The sequence below is a fragment of the Arachis stenosperma genome, chromosome 5 (genome assembly GCF_014773155.1).
Source record: "Arachis stenosperma cultivar V10309 chromosome 5, arast.V10309.gnm1.PFL2, whole genome shotgun sequence".
NCBI lineage: Eukaryota > Viridiplantae > Streptophyta > Magnoliopsida > Fabales > Fabaceae > Arachis > Arachis stenosperma.
In genome coordinates this window covers 130,109,831-130,129,943 of record NC_080381.1, presented here as the reverse complement: position 1 = coordinate 130,129,943, position 20,113 = coordinate 130,109,831, and the positions used below count along the sequence as shown (strand labels likewise).

Genomic DNA, 20,113 nt, shown 5'->3' with positions numbered 1-20,113 from the left:
GTATTCTTTAAGAATTTTCAATGTATGTGTTCTAATGAATTCTGCATAGTTCAAAACTCTTCTCTCTCCTCCTCATTTTCTGCTGTTTCTTCTTCTTTTTCGTCATCATCATCATCAATTTTTTTTTCTTATTCATTTTTTTTCTTGTTTTATCTTCTCAAGTAATTTCTTCTTGTTTTACTCTTTTAACAATAATAAAAATAAAAAAGTCAAACAAAGAAGAAGAAGAAATACATAATAGTACAAAATTACTTGGAAGAGGATGAAATTACATTCGTTCAACTAAAAAAAAGAAAGAAATAAAGAAAAAAATGCAGCATCAGAGGAAACATTTTTCTGTATTTGCAATAAATTTGGATGTAACACGAAGATATTTGGGTATATTGTTTAAGAATTTTTGGTGTATCTGTGCTGATAAATTCTGCATAATTCAAAACTCTTCCTCTTCTCCTCCTCTTCATCTTCTGCTTCTTCTTTTTTTTTCATCATCATCACCATCTTCTTCTTCTTTTTTTCTTATTCATCTTTTTCTTTTTGTTTTACTCTCTCACCAACACCACCTCCTCCTCTTCTTCCTCTTCTTTCTCCTTCTTTTTTCATTAGAATTTATTATCCTCCTTCCTTTTCCTCCTTCTCCTCCATCATCAGTTATCTCGTTGTTGAAAATAATAAATAATTCAAATTCATATTGTCAATTGAACCAGAATGAAATTGATTATTTTAAATCCAATCAAGTGGCTGAGGTGTGGTTCAATTCTAGTTAGTATTTTTTTAGTAGTTTATTATTCTGTAGGTGAATAATGTTGTTTTTGTTTGTGAAAATTGTTGTTCATCGTTGATGGTTTTGAAATGAATGTAATGTAAAAGTTTTGTATTAAAGAAAATATTTTTCTGTATTTGGGTGTAATACGAAGATATTTGGGTGAATTGTTTAAGAATTTTCGGTGCATGTGTACTAATAAGGTCTGCATAATTCAAAACTCTTATTCTCCCTCATCCTCCTTATCTTTTGCTTCTTCTTCTTCTTTTTCATCATCATCATCATCATCATCATCATCATCATCATCATCTTTTTTTTTTATTCATATTTTTTTCTTGTTATTTCTCAAGTTTCTTCTTGTTTTACTCTTTTAACAAGAATAAAAATAAAAAAATCAAACAAAGAAGAAGAAGAAACACATAATGGTACAAAATTACTTGGAAGATGATGAACATACATTCGTTCAACTAAAAGAAAGAAAGAAATAAGGAAAAAAAAGAAGATAAAAAAATACAGCATTAGAAGAAACATTTTTTGTATTTGCAGCAAATTTGGGTGTAACATGAAGATATTTGGGTATAACACGAAGATATTTGGATGTATTGTTTAAGAATTTTCAGTGTATGTGTGCTTATTTGAGTATATTATTTAAGAATTTTCAGTGTATGTGTGCTGATAAGTTATGCATAATTCAAAACTCTTCCTCTTCCTCCTTCTCATCTTCTTATTTCATATTCTTGTAATTCTTTTTGGGAGGAAAAACTCAAAAAAAGAAGAAAAAATACATAATGTTAAAAAATCCATAGAAAGAGAAGGAGGGAAAAAATGCAGCAACAACGACAGTAATAAAAAACGATGACGAAGATGAAAAACGCGAAGAAAAAGGAGCAAAAATGCAAAGAAGAAGGAGAAGAAGAAGGAAGAGAAAGAGGAGAAACGCGAAGCGTGCAATGAAAACCGTTGAATAGTGCGTGTGTTAACACGCTCAGATGGGTGAGTGTCATTTTTATTGGGTTTGGCCCAACTTGTATAACTTATAAACCAGAATAACTTGTGTGTGTAACTTCTGAATATAAAAAGCCTATACCTAGGACAAAATATGTTTTGCAATAATTTTTTCATTAAGTATCCTTATTAAATTGGGATTAAGTTCTTTTAAAATGAATAAATTGATAAAATAATAAAGAATTTAGTTAATTTGTACCTTAAAAATACATATTAAAAATATTATAATAATAAAAAGCTTTTAAATTTTTATTGTATTCAATACATTGAAAATATATAAAAAATTAATTTTTCAAATACTTTTAGCCAAATATTTTTTTTGGTACTTTTAAGATGTGTCTTCAAGACATAACTTAACAAAATTTATATTTTAATATTTTTATTATTTTTGAATCAAGATAGTGAAAATTATAATTAATAAAAATTAAAAATTTAAAGATGATTAAAGTATTATTTTATTACATTATCAAGAATCTTTTTCTACTGGATTGCAAAAAATTCTATTATTTATTTTTAAAGAAAAAAAATTGCAATAGTTTCAAATTGCTCCAAAGTTTTCTTTATTTAATCCTCTCCAAACTGTCATGCTTACAAACGGACACAAAAAGAAATCTACCGCAATCCTATGTTTAGCGACAATTATTGCTAAGACTAAATTCTCAAAGCGTCTTCTAAATTCAGCTCGTGCACCAATGTTACCCTTCAATTTTCAATTGCACTAATTTAACATCCCATATTGAGTTCTAGACTACATACAAGTTCTTCAACTCATTTTTTGCGTGAGCCAGCAAGCAGATTGTTGATGTGGCATAACCACTGCTACACTGTCAATTATAATTCTTCAATTTAGTCTCTGCCCCATTTATAAACCTTAATGCTTCTTCTTCTTCCTTTCTTTCTACTTTTCTTCTTCACTATCTTCTACTTTTGTCATTACCCATTTTTGTTGCTCATTGGTGGTGGTTAGTGTGGAGTACCTCACTCCACCTCTTTAGTTTCTTGCCAATGTATATATTATACTCCTTAGCATTCAGAATTTGGATAGGCTTTTTCTCTGCTTAGGTTATTTCCGGTCAAATTTAAGAGGATCAAACCCATCTCTAAAGTCTAACTTATTGTTTCAAATGCTTGATGATTCTGGAGAAAAACCAGCACAAAGATCAAAGATGATTGCGCTAAATTATAGTCAAATTTTTAGAGGTCAAGCTATGATGAGTTAGAAGTAGGGCACGAAGAAGAAGAAGAAGATGAATCAGAAGTTTACGAAAAAAGAGTGAACCCGAAGCTATTTTTGGATCTTCCAATATGCTGTCGAAAAATACTTTGTGTAGCACCCTATCACACACAGTTTTATGCGTAAATCGTAAATTAACGATGACGAGGCATTACTATACTTAGACTTAGAGATACATATATAATTATAGAAGGATAATATTAAAACTAGGAGCCCGTAAAGAAAACTTGAATATCGTCAGCCGTCAAACGCTCACGGACATGAGCATCGTATACAGAAGCGAAAATATCAGAAGTTCAATAAGAAGGTACATAATAAAGTATATACATAATAGTTACTAGTCTTGACTGGCAATGAAAGGCCAGCTATAAAATTACATAACTAGAGATAATACAAAATAATAAACTTATCTCTCCAATAAAAAGCCTTTAAGAGGAATTAAAGTCATATACAATACAATTTTAAAATAGGGAGAGAACACTAGTGTCAAAATAAAATCCTAAAAAGTAATCATCTTCGCTTCGTCTGCACTCTCACCGAGGTGCATTGCGTCCTGTATTAAAAAAAAAACAAGATAACAACAACATGTGAGAACTCAAAAAGTTACCAATAGGGTAACAATTTCAAATAATGACTACATAAGAAAACATGAACCCTCTAGACAATCATGATCTCCAAATTTTATAGGAATTATCCTAGGATCTTAACTAATCCGTACATGGTTAATTTGCTATGGTGTGAGTGATTTAAATTACCACTAGTCTCATCCATTTTCAACAGTCATCATTATCATTCTCAGTCTCAAGTCTTTGAATGGGTCAAACATGAACAATAATTAATACAATGCAATCATAAATAGAGAACAATTATAACATGTAGCACAATTAGCAGTTAAATAGATTATTAATTAGGTAAACTAAGTAATTATGCGCGCACAAACAATTACAAACAAATACACATGATGTATGCCTGTCCTACTGGTTGTGAGCTCACGTGTCAGTTATACTGTCAGACCCGACACATCTGGTAGCTAACCCGAATATTCTCTCTCTGTTGTGCATCCGCAGGAAGAACATCCTGAACTTATCACAAGCCGGTCTTGGGAGGGAGAGTGCCCTCTGCCCTGTCACCTTCTCACTGGAGGTAGCACTATGCTAGAGTATGCTCGACTACCCTTAACAATCAAAGAGATTGTGATGCAACAAGAAAGGGAATCCTCAACCTAACTCGTCCACACCACAGTTGGGAATTGAACCAAAGAAAATCCTTAACATTCTATCCAATTTCCCGATGCAACAGGAGAGGGAATCCTTAACCTCACTTGTCTGCTGCAACAAGAGAGGGAATCCTTAATTCAGAATCACACAATCAAAATTATTAACAAATTGAATCACAGAATCAACTCAAAACAGGCAAAAATAAATTGAACCAGCAACTTAGAATCACAGAATCATAATTATTAACAAATTGAATCACAAAATCAACTCAAAACAAGCAAAAATAAATTGAACCTAGCAACTCAAAATCACAAATCAAAATTATTAACAAATTAAATTACAGAATCAACTCAAAACAAGCAGAATCAACTCAAAACAAGTAAAAATAAATTGAACTCGGCAACTCAGAATTACAAAAATAAGGAAGGAGAGTGTATATTTTATTATTTTATAAATAGAAGAGAGAAAAGTGTCATTTTAGCCTCTTTTAGACGGAGGGAGTGAAATTTTATCTATTTTTATTAACTATTTACTTATTAATAATTTAGAACTGATAATATTGCTTGTGATTTTAAATTTTTTATTATGTGATGGATTGTTTTGTTCCGAGCTTTAAATTATGTGGTGGATTATTTTGTTAGAAGTTTTAATTTTTGTATGCTTTAAAATTCATTTGACGCACTAATATGCAACATTGTGACCTGAGTTGGAGGGTCATAGATTCAAATCTTAAATTGGTTGTCTAAATCTGTGTTTTTAAATGTTAAGTAAATTATTTATCCTTAGTTCATTGTAAATGTATAGTTTGACAGCTTTATTAATTTGGAATCATATAATACTATTGCAATAAAATTCAGAGGAGTTGGCAAAAATACTGAGTTGTGATTCTTGAGGATTTAATTTTGAGTAGTCTTACAAATTGCAAGTATCATAAATAGTTTGATATAATTAATTCTTTACGTAATGTAGTAGTATTAATATAGTCTAATATCTAATACTTATCAGTATTGCTCTTTTGATTTTTGGTTTAATTTTGTTCAATTTTTATAATTGAGGATTTGTTACATTTTAAATTTAATTTTTCTACTTAATTAAATTTTCTTATCTTTTAAATTTAATAATAAATTTTAATATTTAAAATTAGTTGTGATCTTTTAACTAAAAATTATTGACAAATTATTATAAAAAATTATAAAATTTTAAGTTTTGTTAGTTTAGAAATCATTAAACTTAAATATTTAAAATTATATATTGATTTTCAAACAAACTTTTTTTTAAAAAAATTAAGTTTGTCATCGGTTAAATTCGCTAGTAACTATTAATTTAATTATTAACAATAAATAATATATTACCGTCATATTTATCGGGAGAAAAATTCGATGATAACAAGCTCTAGAATTTTGTCAAGTAAAAGTTTATATTCGTCGCTAAATTCATCAATAATTAGCGATGGACAAAAAATTTGCCAATAAACAGTTACTGGCGAAGTTTATACCAATAGATTTTTTTAGCAAATTCGTCAATAAATTCGATGATATTTAGTGACTTTTATTTAGGGCAAAACACATAAGTAAACCATAGCTAGGTCAATATTACATGAATCAGCCAAATCAAAAATTGGTTCATCAATCAACCAAAGGAGATTTCTATATAATTCGAACCAATTTGGTTCGAACTCAATCTCCATGTAATTCGAACCAATTAGGTTCGAATTACACCTTGTAAAGGTTTGCCAAATAATTCGAACCAATTAGGTTCGAACTTCTACATATAATTCGAACCAATTAGGTTCGAATTAGTGTGAAGAATTAGCCAGCAAGTAATTCGAACTAAGATGGTTCGAATTACTAAGAATTCGTTCCGCACAGTAATTTAAGTTATGAACATAGTTTCTGCATCATGGTTTAATAAAACTCGCAGAGTTATTTATTCCGGTGTGCATTAGACATACATTTCGTTTAAAACTGCGGAGAAAGAACATATTCATTAACTAAATTCCCATTCAAAGTACATCACACTGATGTTAACAAATTCTATCAGTCAGCAACTACAAGTAAGAAAATCGATAATAGTGGAATCTAAACGCGAAATTGAAACAACAAAAGTACCAAATCCACCAAAACACCTAATCATGCCCTCGTGTGTGCTCTGCTCCTCCGAGCTGTGGGCAACTCCGACGTGTGTGGCCCGGCTACCGACAAAGCCCACACCTCTTTGGCCAGTTCGGATCTGCCTCGTCCATATTGGCCCGTATCCTAGTGGACCTCGGCCGACCCTCTCTCGCACGCCTCTTATTGGGGTCAGGGATGACAGTCGGCCCGTCATATGGTGGCCAGAAATCCTCCGGAATGGGAGGTGTGAAACCCATCCGATACACACTGAAGACCGAACTAAGACGATACACGTGGTGGACGTAAGGCTCCCATGTAAGCCGTGAGTAGGCACAGCATGCCAGTGCGTGGGGACACGGGAAATGAAGAGCCTGGAAGTATCCACAGTCACATGTCTGAGATGCAAGCGAGACTCTGTAGCTACATAGTGAGAAAGAATCAGTCGGAGTTGTCTCTGCGACGGTGAACTCGGAGTTATCTCTGTCATACACAGTAACGGTGAAGCACCTAGCCGTCTTCAAGTTGGCCTCTATACACTTCACCAAGTGCTGACTAAATTGTTGTCCGGTTTCCATCTGCGCCTCAGCCTCTATCCCTTTGCGAACAAATAATTCGGCCAACCTTCCGTATGCTGCCTTCACTAGCGAGCACACAGGTAGGTTTCGTACACCCTTGAGGATCGAGTTCACACACTCAGATATATTCGTCGTCATGTGTCCGAATCTACGCCCCTCATCACAATGCTGTGTCCACAACGAATACTCAATCCGGTTCGCCCAATCACACATCGCCGGGTCTTCGAACCTAAGAATATCAAACCAGTAATGGAACTCGACCTCGGTCTTAGCGTACGCCGCATTCACAAGTAGCCTCCTTGCGTCTTTGCCCTGAAGGTGAGGGCAAAATTTGCCACAACATGTTGAATGCAGAATGCCCGGTATGCAGACGGAGGTAACTAGCCTGCGTCAGGAGCCTCAAGCGCGGCCTTGATGCCGTTATGCCTGTCCGAGATAACCAGCAGACCCGGCTGCGGTGTCACATGCTGACGCAGGTGGGAGAGAAAGAAGGACCACGACTCAGCGTTCTCACCCTCGACTAATGCGAATGCAACATGGAGTATGTTGGAGTTCCCGTCCTGTGCAATCGCGACAAGCAACATTCCCCCATACTTGCCATACAGATGGGTGCTGTCAATACTAATTAGGGGCTTGCAATGACGGAATTCCTCGATACACGGTGGAAACGTCCAGAATAGTCTGTGAAAATAAGCTCGAGACTCGTCCAACTGTCCACCGACACGAACAGGGCTCGTCTTTAGGACTGCAACAGTACCAGCCATCATCAACTGGACTCCTAACACTCACCTTGGGAGCTCATTGTACGACTCATCCCAGTCACCATAGATGAGGGCAACAGCCTTCTGCTTTGCCAACCAGACCCTCCTGTAAGTCGGCCTAAACCCGAAGTGTGTTGCGGTGGCATTTAGGAGCACCTTGATGCTGACAGATGCGTCAGCCCTAATCATTGGCATAATGAATGCCGATATCACATGGTAATCCAATTTCCTGTGGTCGTTGGAAATCGAGGTGGCGAGACAAGTATGCGGTCCGTTGTAACGTTTGACCTCCCAAACTTCCTTTCGCTGTCGGAGACAAAGCCGAATCAACCATGTGCACCCATTGCCGAACTCAGAACACTTGCCCACATACCGGCGATAGTCAGACTCCACAACCTTGTACTGTACCCCTCGATGGATGCTGTAAGTCTTGACACTTAAGAGGGCCTCTTCTTTATCCGGAAATTGCTGACCAACCTGAAACTCTGTCAGACCTGCAGACCCTTCAGCATCTCTAGCGCCAAATCCAGCCGGCTGCCCAGGTACCCCCTCCTGCCTCATGGCAGCCAAGTCCAAAGAGAAAAAATGTGGAGGGTACTGCTGCGTGCCAGAGCTAGAACCACCGCCCGCCCCAGCAGGCTCACTTGCTCCAACATCATCACCACTGTCATCAGTAATCATATCCGGCTCGACATCATCCTCCTCTGGATCATCCAAGAATCCATCTCCAACCCCAGCCGGTACAAGACACTGTAAAGAGGTCCGCGGATATTTCCCTTCTCCGACCTCGTCGCCTACACTCCCGTTGAGATCAACAGCGAACGAAGGAGAGGCGACAGGTTGGAGGGGCGGCTCGTACGCAGAGACGGAGGAAGATGCCACGGCTGGTCTTGAGCTAGAACCGGCTACCGTGGCTAAAGTGGTGGTATTCCGGTTCGAACCCCCCGAGCTGGACACGGCATCAACCAACTTTGCCAACAGTTTTGGTGTCCTCACCTCTGGAAACTGCCGGCGACAATGAAACATGACCTGCAAGTCATCATCACTCCCGATTGTGAAACAATCGTACTTTACGGTTTCCTAGAGCACCCTGATTGGAATTCGATAAAAAAAACTTCTTAACCCGTTTTACACCTTCTAGACCAAGTTTTAGCAGTACAGAGCTAACAAGGTCCTCATACCTCATCGTAGGCCTTACGATAACACAGAGAGGATCCTTATCAGTGAACTTCACACCGGAATGAGTTTTTCTCTTAATGGATCCTCTGTGGTGAACCAACACTACGAAACTCTCCTCACTAGCCATCTTACCTCTTCTCTAATGATACCAACTCACGTTCAAACCATATAAATACAGCTCTGGTCCTCACTAATTTGAACCACCATAGTAGGTGTAAATCGAACAAAATTGGTTCGAATTACTTAGCAAATGTGTAATTCGAACCTAATTGGTTCGAATTATATGTAGAAGTTCGAACCTAATTGGTTCGAATTATTTGGCAAACCTTTACAAGGTGTAATTCGAACCTAATTGGTTCGAATTACATGGAGATTGAGTTCGAACCAAATTGGTTCGAATTATATAAAAATCTTCTTTGGTTGATTGATGAACCAATTTTTGATTTGGCTGATTCATATAATATTGACCTAGCTATGGTTTACTTATGTGTTTTGCCCTTTTATTTATGATGAATTGTAGCTAAAAAATATGTGAGTGATGGGTGTGTATAAGCTGATTTTTTAAAAAGTAGACGACATCTAAAAAAAACTAAAATAATCATAAATTTTGTATCAAAAGTAGGGATCGAATGTTTATGAAGGGGGTGAGGGTGGGGGTAAGAATGCCTCAGCTCCAAACTCTCTGTTCTTGAATTCTTACTTTTTTTGTCTCCATCTTCAATCTCTACTATGGAAGAATGTTTATCTTCATCTCTGTTTCATGTATTTTTCGAAGTTCTTGCAAGACCCTATTCTCTATTTAATGAAATTTGAAAACAAAATAAAAAATAAAAAATCATAAAAATATTAGAACAACTTATAAATATATATTATCCAAAATTATAAATTAAGTAAAATTTTATATTATGTTAAAAAAAAATAACATACGATAAAATTACTAAAATATATATGAGAGGTGAAATTACTAAAATACCTACAATAGCTCTAAAATTTTAATGACAATTATGTATGTTTACCTAATTCGAAGATCACGGGGTTCTCGCAGTTGTCTCTGAAAAATTTTATTCTCCACCTCTGTCTTGCAAAAAAAATTTTATATTCAGATCTTCATTTTGGACAATTCTTACAGTGATTTTCAGAATTTGAGTAGTTTTGCCACACCTAACAAAAAAATATTTTTTTTTTCAAATTTTGCAAATGATAGTTATTACATAAATTTACAATGCAAATAAATAATAATTAAAGTACACCAAAAAAATATAATAATAACAATCAATAAAAATATAAAATTTAAGTAAGACTGAAATTAATGATCATCATGGTCAAGCTAAAATAAAAAATAAAAATGCTATATACACACAAATAATTAGTTACCATATATTTATACATAAATATATATGTTGTTAAATTTATTTAATGTATATTTTATGTTCTAATATATATATATATATATATATTATACAAATGACTAATTTAGTGACTCACGGTTGAATAAAAAAAGTATACATTAGCTTGCTTAATTCAAATAATTTAAATTATCAAAAATTTAATAAATAATAATTTAATTAATATTTTATAATTTTAATCGAACGTAAAAACAATTATTTAAAAGAAAAATCATCATCACAAAACTATCAAATATATAACAACAAAAATATGTAATAAATTAATTTCATATCAAAAGAGAAAAAATTGAAATTGATGAACAACAAAAATAATAATTATAATTTTTTATTAAAATAAAATATTATATATAATGTAATTAAAAATAATTTTATTTCTATTATTATAATATCTTTTATATTAAATTAAATAATCGTTAGAATTTATTGCTATAATTAATTATTCAAAATTTGTTAAGTTAGTTAATAAAAAAAATATCACTAAGAACATACTATGTCAGTATGAAATTAATAGTAAAAACTAAAAATATTAATCCTATTTTAAGTATATATAAAATTAATGATTATTAAACTCAACATAAAATAACATTAGTATTTATCTAAATATAAAAATTATAAATAGAATTTAATTATTTGTAACTATTTCATTCAATTTTAATAACAACAAATTATTCTACATTATTTCAATTGATTCACATTATCTATATATGACTTTTTAAAAAGATATATAAATAAATCTAATATAATACATAAAAGCAGACAGCCAAACTAAGAATAATCTAATATATGAGATTCTTTCATAATGTATAATTTAAAAAAAAACTTTTTAAATATACAGTATAATATATAATTTAAAAATAATAAAATAAAATATTTAAAATTTTGTAATAATATTTAAAATTTTTAATAGTGATAATACAAAAAATTTAAATTTTTAACAAAATAAATTTTTGATTTCATTAATAAATACTAAATAGACTAATTGAATAATAGATATGATTAATTTATAATTTTTAAAAAATTAATTTAATTAAAAAATTTTTATCTTTCAAAATTAATTTGACTAAACTAAAAAAGGGATAGACTAGAGTATAGTATACAATTTGGCTGAGACACTGATTTGGTAATCCGTCCGGAATAAATAAGAAAGCTCAAAGCTACAAGATGAGAAAAACGAGGAAGAAATTGAGAAAACGATGGAAGCGAAGTTGTCCCGTGCGGCAAAGAAGCTCACAACGTCACCCATTCAAGAACTCTCCCATCTTGCACAGTGCTGCAATGCCATCAATCTCGCTGAGGGCTTCCCGGACTTCCCTGCCCCTCTCCACATAAAAAACGCTGCCGTTTCCGCAATCAATTCTGACTTCAACCAGTACAGGTCAACTTTCTAACCCTTACCATACAATGTTTGTTACATGCTGGAGCTTCAACCAAATTAACCCTATCCATAATGATAAGTACGTCATGTCGAGTAAATAGAAGAGTCAATAGAAAGTATCAAAACCTTTTGACCTTGTTTCAGCTAAGTGCTACTTTTACAATAAATTGATAGTGTACTTGTTTGTAATTTGAGGCACGTGCAAGGCATATGTGATCACCTGAGCCAGATGGTGAAGGAAATTCATGGCTTGGACATCAACCCCTTAACGGACGTTGCTATTTGCTGTGGTCAAACTGAGGCATTTGCAGCAGCAATTTTCGCAAGTATGTGCTGATGAATTTTGTATGTTACTACTAAAGAGAAACAAAATCCTTCTTTTTAGTTGCTTACTTTAATGTCTTTGCTTCTGTTCAAATTTTGCTATCAGATACCTTTTTCGATTAGTAGTTCTTGGCAAGCATCGCGATAAGGGAATAATTACTAGAATGCAATTTAATACATTAAAGTTTTAAACCAACTTGCATTGGTTGAGGGTGAGCTCACTCGTCCACTTGAATAAATGTCACTCGTCTGCTTTGAATCTGTATTGTGTATGTAGCACCTCATGGGTGGGGAGATACTGTAGGAAACCAAAATAAATAACTAATTAAAGTTTGATATTAGAATACCGACAGGTAATTGATTTTTATCTTATTTGCTACAACTGCTTAATGTACTTTATAAAGTTATACTGAAAATTTGATGTTAGAACACCAAGGCAGAATTGATTATATCTAATAACAATTTCAATGTTTTGTGTTTTGGATGAGATATTCTATATATTCCTTTCTTGTGCTATGTAATAATCATCTTCTGTTCTGTTTCTCACAGCAATTGATGCTGGTGATGAAGTCATACTGTTTGACCCTTCGTATGAAACATATGAAGGATGTATTACCATGGCAGGGGGAGTCCCAGTAAGCTACTTATTACCAATATTCATATCCAATTTTGTGGACTAAGATGTCTTAATAGGTTTAATACTTCAGTTTATCGCAAGCTTTACTAGGAGCAAAGATTACCACTGTCATCTACATATGTGTGTTCTTTTTATATATAACACTTCACCAGGAAAAAATCCTCATTTTGCTACACAATTTAATTTATGCAATGTCGCATGGAAAACGTTCTTGCAGATAATCTAAACTAAGCTAGTGGCCTTCAATATTTTGTGTGTCTGTTATTGATGTGAAATGATCTTTTCACTGGTGCAGCTTGTTTTTATTAGCTTAATTAACCAACATGACAGATACATGTGCCGCTTGACCCACCTCAGTGGACTCTGGATCCAAGCAAATTGCTGAGATCACTAACGGAGAGAACTAAAGCCATAGTACTGAACAGGTTAAAAATCACCCAAATGCATGAGTTTCCCTCAATTTCATACATAGAATTTGTTCTGATCGTGTTGCTGTTTGTACCTAGCGACAACCATCTGAATAGTGATTACGAAAATCTTTTTTCTTTTCTTTTCAAATTGTTTTATTTAAAGATCAAGCAGAGATGCAATATCAGTGTTTTCCTGTTACCCTGATACTGTAGAAACTTTAGTTACAAGAATTCATGTGTTTCAGATCATGTTTCCTGTGCATTCTGCTGTTACGTGTTCCATAAAAATCTTTCACCGAAGATTTTGCTTCTCATTTGCTCAACTTTTGTGAGGGGAATTGCAATAGTTACACATGCTTGGTTTGAAGTTTATGATTCATTTTTTACATTCACAGAACTTCTCAATATGAAGTCGATGAAAGTAATAGCAATTACTCACTAAATTCTTTTTGTCCTTTTTTTCATTTGCTTATTTTATTTTTTATAACTAGTTTTGAATATAAATGCCTGAAAGATGCTTAGTCTCGCATTATGGATTACACATTATGGATTACAAAAATGCTGACATAAATTTCAAACAGTCCTCACAATCCAACTGGCAAAGTTTTCACAAAAGAAGAACTTGAGACTATTGCTAGAGCATGCTGCAGCCAAGATTGCCTGGCAATAACAGATGAAGTATGAAGTTCCCTTCCTTTGCACTGGTAAAACTTAAATTTCAAGATTTAATCAAGACAATTTGAGTGTTTTTGTGTGTGTGTGTGTTGGGGGGTGGGGGGGGGGGGGGTTGTCAGGGTGGGGATGAATAACATTAATTTATGTCATGAATTGGAATCGATATTCATGCTTCATATTAATGTATGTTGGATCTACTACCCAAGATGATGGATGAATAAAGGCGAGATGCAAACCATAGGATCCAAGATAAATGAATGAAATGGAGAAGCATTTTATGTGTTCTTTGCGATTAACAACAAAAAAGGATCCTTCGAACTTGACGGAAATTTTATTGCACAACTATAAGAATGTAGAATCGGATGTTGAGTAGTTAAAGGGAACACTAAAATTAAAATTAATAATGTAGAGTTAAAGATGTGGTGGTGGATAAGTGCTTACACTAGGCAATATAGCATTAGGAACACATTTGTTAAAGAGTAAGTTGGAGTTGGCCTTTTATGGAAGAGATGTTAGGCTTTTATCTTAGGTGATTTCGGCATGTGTGGAGAAAGCTTGTGCTATAACTGGATTACAAAGCAATATTCATTGGAAGAATTACTCATCAACTCTCTTTGATATAAGGCTCAATTTGTTTCCTAAGATTTCATGTGATAATTTGTTTAGTCTTTGGATTTTAATATGCTCCCTTTGGTTCGTGAGATTTATAACCATAAATCAAGTTCGTCCCTTGGTTACTAGTCTAGTTAACAAAATACTTATGTGTGCAATAAATTGATATGTGACAGCATAATGGCTAGCTCCACTACGCTAAAGGTGTAGGCTCAATTTGATCCCTCAATTGACTAAATTGAGTCATTCGAATCTATAAAATTTAGTCCCTTAAGAGACCAAATTAAGTCTCACCTTTAGTGCAATGTTAGCTAACTATTAGGCTGCCACAGTAGCAGTTAACTGCATACATAAGTAACCTATTTACCAAATTGGTGATGAAATGACCAATTTGATCCATTGTTATAAAATTTAGAGACCAAACTAATTATTGAGTGAAAACTCAGGGACCAAATTGATGCTTATCTCTCTCTTTACATGGTTAAGATACCACTAATTATAGTTAGCAGATTAGCCGATGATAATTATAAAGGAGAGAGGACTTGTTACGAGTCTTTTAGCAAGTCTCTCTTGGGAGAGTTGAAAGTTTTCTCAAGAATTTGCTTGGAGTTTTAACTCTGCAAGAGTTGAATATATGTACATAATGGAATTCCTTGCCTCATTTATCATGCTTTCTGCAGGTATATGAGCATATAACATACGACACCGTGAAACATATATCCCTTGCCACATTTCCAGGAATGCAAGAGCGGACTGTTATAACATCGTCTTTGTCTAAAACATTTAGTGTTACAGGTAACAAATCAAAGCTTCATAAAACCACGAAGCCTGCAATTTTTTTTTTTCGGTTCCTGCATCATTTTGAATAAATTACATTCACTGACTATTGGTCTGTCATACATCAGGCTGGAGGGTTGGATGGGCAATTGGACCTGCTTTCCTTGCATCTGCTATCAGAAATATTCATATCAAAGTTACGGATTCGGCACCAGCGCCATTTCAGGAAGCTGCATTGACTGCTTTGAGAAGTCCCCCAGAATACTTTCAAACATTGAAAAGTGTAAGACATCAGAAGCACTTTGAGGAAATGTAAAACTATTTTTCCCATGCTTCTTACATTTCTATCTATATACTCAGGATTATCAATCAAAACGAGACTTTATTGTCAAGTTGCTTGCTGGAGTAGGTTTCAAGATACAGTTTATACCTCAAGGTTCCATTTTCTTGTTTGCGGAGCTTCCAGAAGATTGCCACCTATCTGATGTATGTCAACTCATTAAACTTTTCTAGCTACTAGTTTAGAGCTATTTTAATTGTCATAGACTCATGGGGTTCATTTGGATGAGTTTCTTCAAGATGTTTTTGAAAGATTTTTTGAAAAAGTAAAAGTTGTTTTATGTTTGGATGTAATGTTAAAAGTTCTTTTCATATGATCAAACATATCTTATGTTATAATAAAATAGATCTTTTTTCTAAAAGATTAAAATTTTCTGTATTTGGTTTGCATCTCTAGTTTTTGTTTTCATTTTTAGTGTTTTTTGTTTTCAATGTTCTTGTGAAGAAAACAGTGAAAATATGAAGTAAAAACCAAAAAAACATGATTATATGCAACTAAGGCCCAGTTTGGTAAACAACTTAATTAAGTTCTTTTTGAAAAAATAGCTTAAACAATAAATGACTATATTAAAAGTTGTTTATAAATAAGTTATTTTGTGTTTGGGTTTTTAGTTCTAAAAGTGTTTATTTTATAAAAATGTGATAAAAAGTAGTAGTATTATAAGAGAAGTAATTTTTTTTAACTTTTTTATAAACTCCTAAATAGTTTTTTAGAAAACTGCAATTTGATTTTGAAAATTGCACCAAACATTAATACTACTACTTTTTATAATTCAAAAACTCAAAGTTACTTTTGAAGTTTTTCAAATAGGCCCAAAATAGGCTTCTCATAAAGATGTTTTTATGTTGATTCCACCTTTTACCAAAAATTTTCCCAAACATTTTAGAGGACTTGAAAAGATATTTCCTTAATCATTATGTATTTATTTATATGCAAGCAAAATAACTGCTCCCAAATTAGTACATAGTCCTTTTGAATTGGGTTTTTGTGCAATTCTTCGAACAGTTATTGCATTATTTTTCTTTTTCACAGGTAGAATTTGTTAAGAAACTAATACTAGAAGCAGGGGTGGTGGCTGTACCAGGACAAGGATTTTTTCACGCAAACTTATCATCGAATGGAATTTCTGAAGGAAGTTGTTCCTACCAGAAGAGATATATAAGATTTGCATTTTGTAAGAGCCATGAAACCTTGGCTGCGGTTTCAGAAAGACTGGGTAACCTTTTGAATGGTGAAGGCTTCTTGCGCTAAACGAAATGGCATCTTACGTATTGGGGAAAGCTTTGGGAGCAATTTGTTTAACATTCTAAAAGATCATGAAACAATTTGTCGATTTCTTTTCTTTGGTATTAATTTGGACGAAGCATAAATTATTAAGTACCAAATTTTGGATATTACTCCATTAGTTACATTAAAAAAATGGACACTGTTATGATAAAGAGTGAAGTTAGGTGAGAATGAAAATTTTGTGACTAAATTCCCAAAAGTGTCATTGAGATTTGGCCTGTGCATTAATGTTACTTCTCAGTTTTCAATTGCACTAATTAAACCATTCAGATTGAATGCCTGGCTCCATACAGGTCTTTGAGCTCATTTCCAATGTGAGTCAGCAAGCGGAGAGCTGATTTGACACTGCTGTTGCCACCTAAAATGTTATAACGGCTAGCTGATGTGGTATACATTTCAAAATTTTCCAATTCAGTTTTTGTCTTCAATTATAAACTCTAAACTTAATTCTTCCTCATTCTTTCTGTTGCTATTGCACCCATGATAGGGAGTGGTAGTCATGTTTCAACAATTCATTTCTTACATATTTAATTTTCTAATCACTCGATCTCTCATTGATCGACCTTCAGACCTATTGAAATTTAAGCCAAATCGGTTGATTTCCTACTCATCTATTTTTTTGTGTTTTGTCTGCACTCAATATCCATTCTTGAACCTATTACGGTAAAGATGAAGTGTTATCTCCAAAGGTCCTAACCACTTAGTTAACCAACACTTAAAGCACGAATACCTAGAAACCTCTTAAGACCTAAACAGTTCTATGTTAAAGACATACGTAACAAACTTGTTAACCCCTTCAAAAAACTCAGGTTATAACCCCCTCCTTCTGTCCACCATTATCCATATCATACATTCATAAATGTTGATTTGGAATTATTTTGCCACAAACACTCTAGAATTCAACCAACAATACAACTTATTAAAATTTTTAGAAAATTCGACAGAGTTTCTTCTATAATTAAAATTTTTCACCAAATCCAATTATCATTTTCTCACAAACTGAACATGTTTCAAACAATTTAAACGAAAATTCGGCAGAACTTCTACTTAATTTAGAGACATTCACCAAATAAATTTATCACTTTTGCATAGAAGAAACAACTGCATGCATAAATTAAAACAAATACGCATTCAATAAAATATCAAATTCTAGTAGTTCTAGTGTGCAACTCCTTATTACTCCACAATTTTCCAGCAAATAAGGGTTTCGAGAAGGCATCACTACGCAACCTTCTCCTACTTCCGTCCTAAAACTCTATCCTAAAAAAAGTAAGTCCAACATAAAACATAAATAACATAGCACGTTTAGAAATAGAAAACCAACATGAGTAATGCACGAACAACCCACGATTAAAGCTACACGACTTTAAAAAAAATCCTAAAATAAAAATAAAGTTAGTAAAATTTAAAAACTAATAATCAAAACTTAAAAAGATCTAACTTAAAAAATTAATAAAGCAATTAAAAATAAAAAATTAATAACCCTGAATATCTATTTACTTTCATCATATTCATAACATCAATCATAATTGATATTTTGTGATCCTAATTACATATTTTCTAACACATAACAAATTAAAATTACATAAACTAAGGTTTAAAGTTTAACTAATCTAAATTTTTTAGTCAGTAAATTTTCTAGAGATAGTGGCCGCGCAAAAAAAAAAAAAAACTTCTCTGACGTGATGGACTCAACATGTACAATGCAGTGGCAGTGACGGTGACCAACTTGAAAGACTGCATTTAGGATTTCAGTTAAAAATGCAAATGTAAAATAGGATAAAATATAACGAGGAAGGACAACAACCTACCCAAACGAAGAAGGGAGGCAACTTGGCAAACAGCGATAGCGACGAAAAAAACAGTGGCGGCACGACAGCGTTTCACGTGATGCAAGTTGGTGGTGGCAGTGACTAGTACACGCAGTCTTCAGAGGCTGCTGGTGGTAGCTAGCGATGGCGGAAGGGTTGCCGGAGGCAGTTTGTGGGAGGGAGATGGGGGGAGAGAGAGAGTGCCGGTGTTATAAAGAGAGTTGTCTTGCAAAATAAGGGGAAGAGGACGTGTGATTTCAATTTAGGGTCAATTTTACCGCCAGATTTACTGGTGGATTAGTCCGCCAATAACTTCATGATGCACAACAAAATGTAGCGTTTCATTCATAAGATTTGTTGGCAAATTTATTCAACAGTAAATCGGATGGTACAAAATGTGCTAAATTTTCGTTTTTTTCCCTCTAAATATTACGGACGAAAAATCTAATACGACATTAACGTTTTTATTGGACAAATTTATTGCGTGATCTGCCAGTAAATGTAATGGTAAACCCATTGCTAATAACCAATGCTAAATCTGCCAATAAATCTAGTGGAACTCAACGTTTTTCTTGTGTTGTCAACCGGGTCTGGCCCCATAGCATGGTTTCTTGTAGTGAGGATGCATACTACTCCAATAAAAGTATACTTGGCTACAGGCCTAGGGCACACAGGCACAACCCTAAACCCCTTCTTCTCTCAGCATGCACAGCACCCTCAGTACCTCACGAAGGGAGGAACCTTTTCTCTCTCAGCGCTCTCTCTATCTCTCACCAAAGACCACCTGCCACCATCACCACTCACAAGCCTCAGAGTCACCTTGCCCCGCGCCAAAAGCTCCTCTTTTGACTACTTCTCAGTGCTCCTCTGTTTCAATGCTTCTGTCACCTTCACGGCCACAGTGATGCACTGTTTCTTGGTGACAGCAACCTCAGTGACAACGACATCATTAGTGGCCACAAAGTGCGATGGCACTTCTCTGTTCTTATTTTCCCAATGTTGTTGCCCCCCGGCCGTCGTTTTCTTCTCTTCCACCATCAATCCTCGCAAAGGTTAGCCTCGTCACAACTAGAAGCCCCAGCGAAGTTCAGTTAGCCACCAGTTGTGCTCAACTTTCCCTTTTTCTGTTCTCAAGCTTAGGTAAACTAATTTTTTCCTTTTTATTTAAAAAATAATTATTGTTAATTATTGAAACTTTTGATTAGAGGGTTTTGATTATTGTTCTAATTAGTATTTTGATTATTGTTCTGGCTTCTTAGTACCTGTGATGGTATTTTCTTTTTTTCTGAAAAAATTAATTAGTGATGGTATTTTGGTGTTTTGATTCTTATTTTGATTACCAGTAAATTCAATATTTGTTCTGATTATTACTTGTTTTTTCTTATTTGTTCTTAATTTAGTTGATGTCGTTATTGTTGATTTTTCTGATTATTGTTATTATAAGGTTTTTTATTATTGTTCTGTTTATTATGCTGTTTAATGGGCTGAACTTTTAATTTGTTAGTCAGTATTGCTGAACAGGATCTGATTTTTCTTTGATTTTATTTGTTTAGATAAAGAAGAATGGGAGGAGGAGATATTAAGAATCAAAACACCAAAATACCATTACTAATTAAT

The 20,113-nt window shown here is 33.7% G+C and overlaps 3 protein-coding genes across 5 annotated transcripts; 1 reads left to right on the top strand and 2 right to left on the bottom strand.

Moving 5' to 3' along the window:
• Nucleotides 1-6,407: 6,407 nt before the first annotated feature.
• On the bottom strand, nucleotides 6,408-7,666 carry LOC130981397 (uncharacterized). Its single transcript, XM_057904998.1, has 2 exons — nucleotides 7,301-7,666; nucleotides 6,408-7,214 (listed from the first exon to the last, which is right to left on the bottom strand). Exons 1-2 carry the CDS (start codon nucleotides 7,664-7,666, stop codon nucleotides 6,408-6,410), a joined length of 1,173 nt encoding a protein of 390 aa, XP_057760981.1.
• Nucleotides 7,667-7,687: 21 nt separating this feature from the next.
• Nucleotides 7,688-8,969, bottom strand: LOC130981396 (uncharacterized). The gene is made up of 2 exons (XM_057904997.1): nucleotides 8,787-8,969; nucleotides 7,688-8,692 (listed from the first exon to the last, which is right to left on the bottom strand). Exons 1-2 carry the CDS (start codon nucleotides 8,967-8,969, stop codon nucleotides 7,688-7,690), a joined length of 1,188 nt encoding a protein of 395 aa, XP_057760980.1.
• Nucleotides 8,970-11,383: 2,414 nt separating this feature from the next.
• LOC130979139 (uncharacterized) lies at nucleotides 11,384-17,479 on the top strand. 3 transcript variants are annotated; one of them, XM_057902504.1, is made up of 9 exons: nucleotides 11,384-11,623; nucleotides 11,819-11,949; nucleotides 12,497-12,582; nucleotides 12,915-13,009; nucleotides 13,576-13,672; nucleotides 14,962-15,076; nucleotides 15,187-15,341; nucleotides 15,419-15,544; nucleotides 16,483-17,479. In XM_057902504.1, the coding sequence occupies exons 1-9, from the start codon at nucleotides 11,442-11,444 to the stop codon at nucleotides 16,558-16,560; spliced, it is 1,065 nt and encodes a 354-aa protein (XP_057758487.1). In that variant the 5' UTR covers nucleotides 11,384-11,441; the 3' UTR covers nucleotides 16,561-17,479. The 3 variants fall into 3 exon arrangements, with proteins under 3 accessions (XP_057758487.1, XP_057758486.1, XP_057758485.1); XM_057902503.1 differs by having other exon boundaries at nucleotides 16,465-17,479; XM_057902502.1 differs by having other exon boundaries at nucleotides 16,431-17,476.
• The last annotated feature ends 2,634 nt before the right edge of the window (nucleotides 17,480-20,113 follow it).

Coding starts and splice junctions, on each gene's coding strand:
- LOC130981397 (XM_057904998.1), bottom strand. CDS start 7,666: ATGGCTGGTACTGTTGCAGTCCTAAAGACGAGCCCTGTTCGTGTCGGT. Junction 7,215..7,300: donor GCATCAAGGCCGCGCTTGAG/GCTCCTGACGCA, acceptor CCTCACCTTCAG/GGCAAAGACGCAAGGAGGCT.
- LOC130981396 (XM_057904997.1), bottom strand. CDS start 8,969: ATGGCTAGTGAGGAGAGTTTCGTAGTGTTGGTTCACCACAGAGGATCC. Junction 8,693..8,786: donor GTCTAGAAGGTGTAAAACGG/GTTAAGAAGTTT, acceptor GATGACTTGCAG/GTCATGTTTCATTGTCGCCG.
- LOC130979139 (XM_057902502.1), top strand. CDS start 11,442: ATGGAAGCGAAGTTGTCCCGTGCGGCAAAGAAGCTCACAACGTCACCC. Junction 12,583..12,914: donor CCATGGCAGGGGGAGTCCCA/GTAAGCTACTTA, acceptor CCAACATGACAG/ATACATGTGCCGCTTGACCC. Junction 15,545..16,430: donor AAGATTGCCACCTATCTGAT/GTATGTCAACTC, acceptor TCTTTTTCACAG/GTAGAATTTGTTAAGAAACT.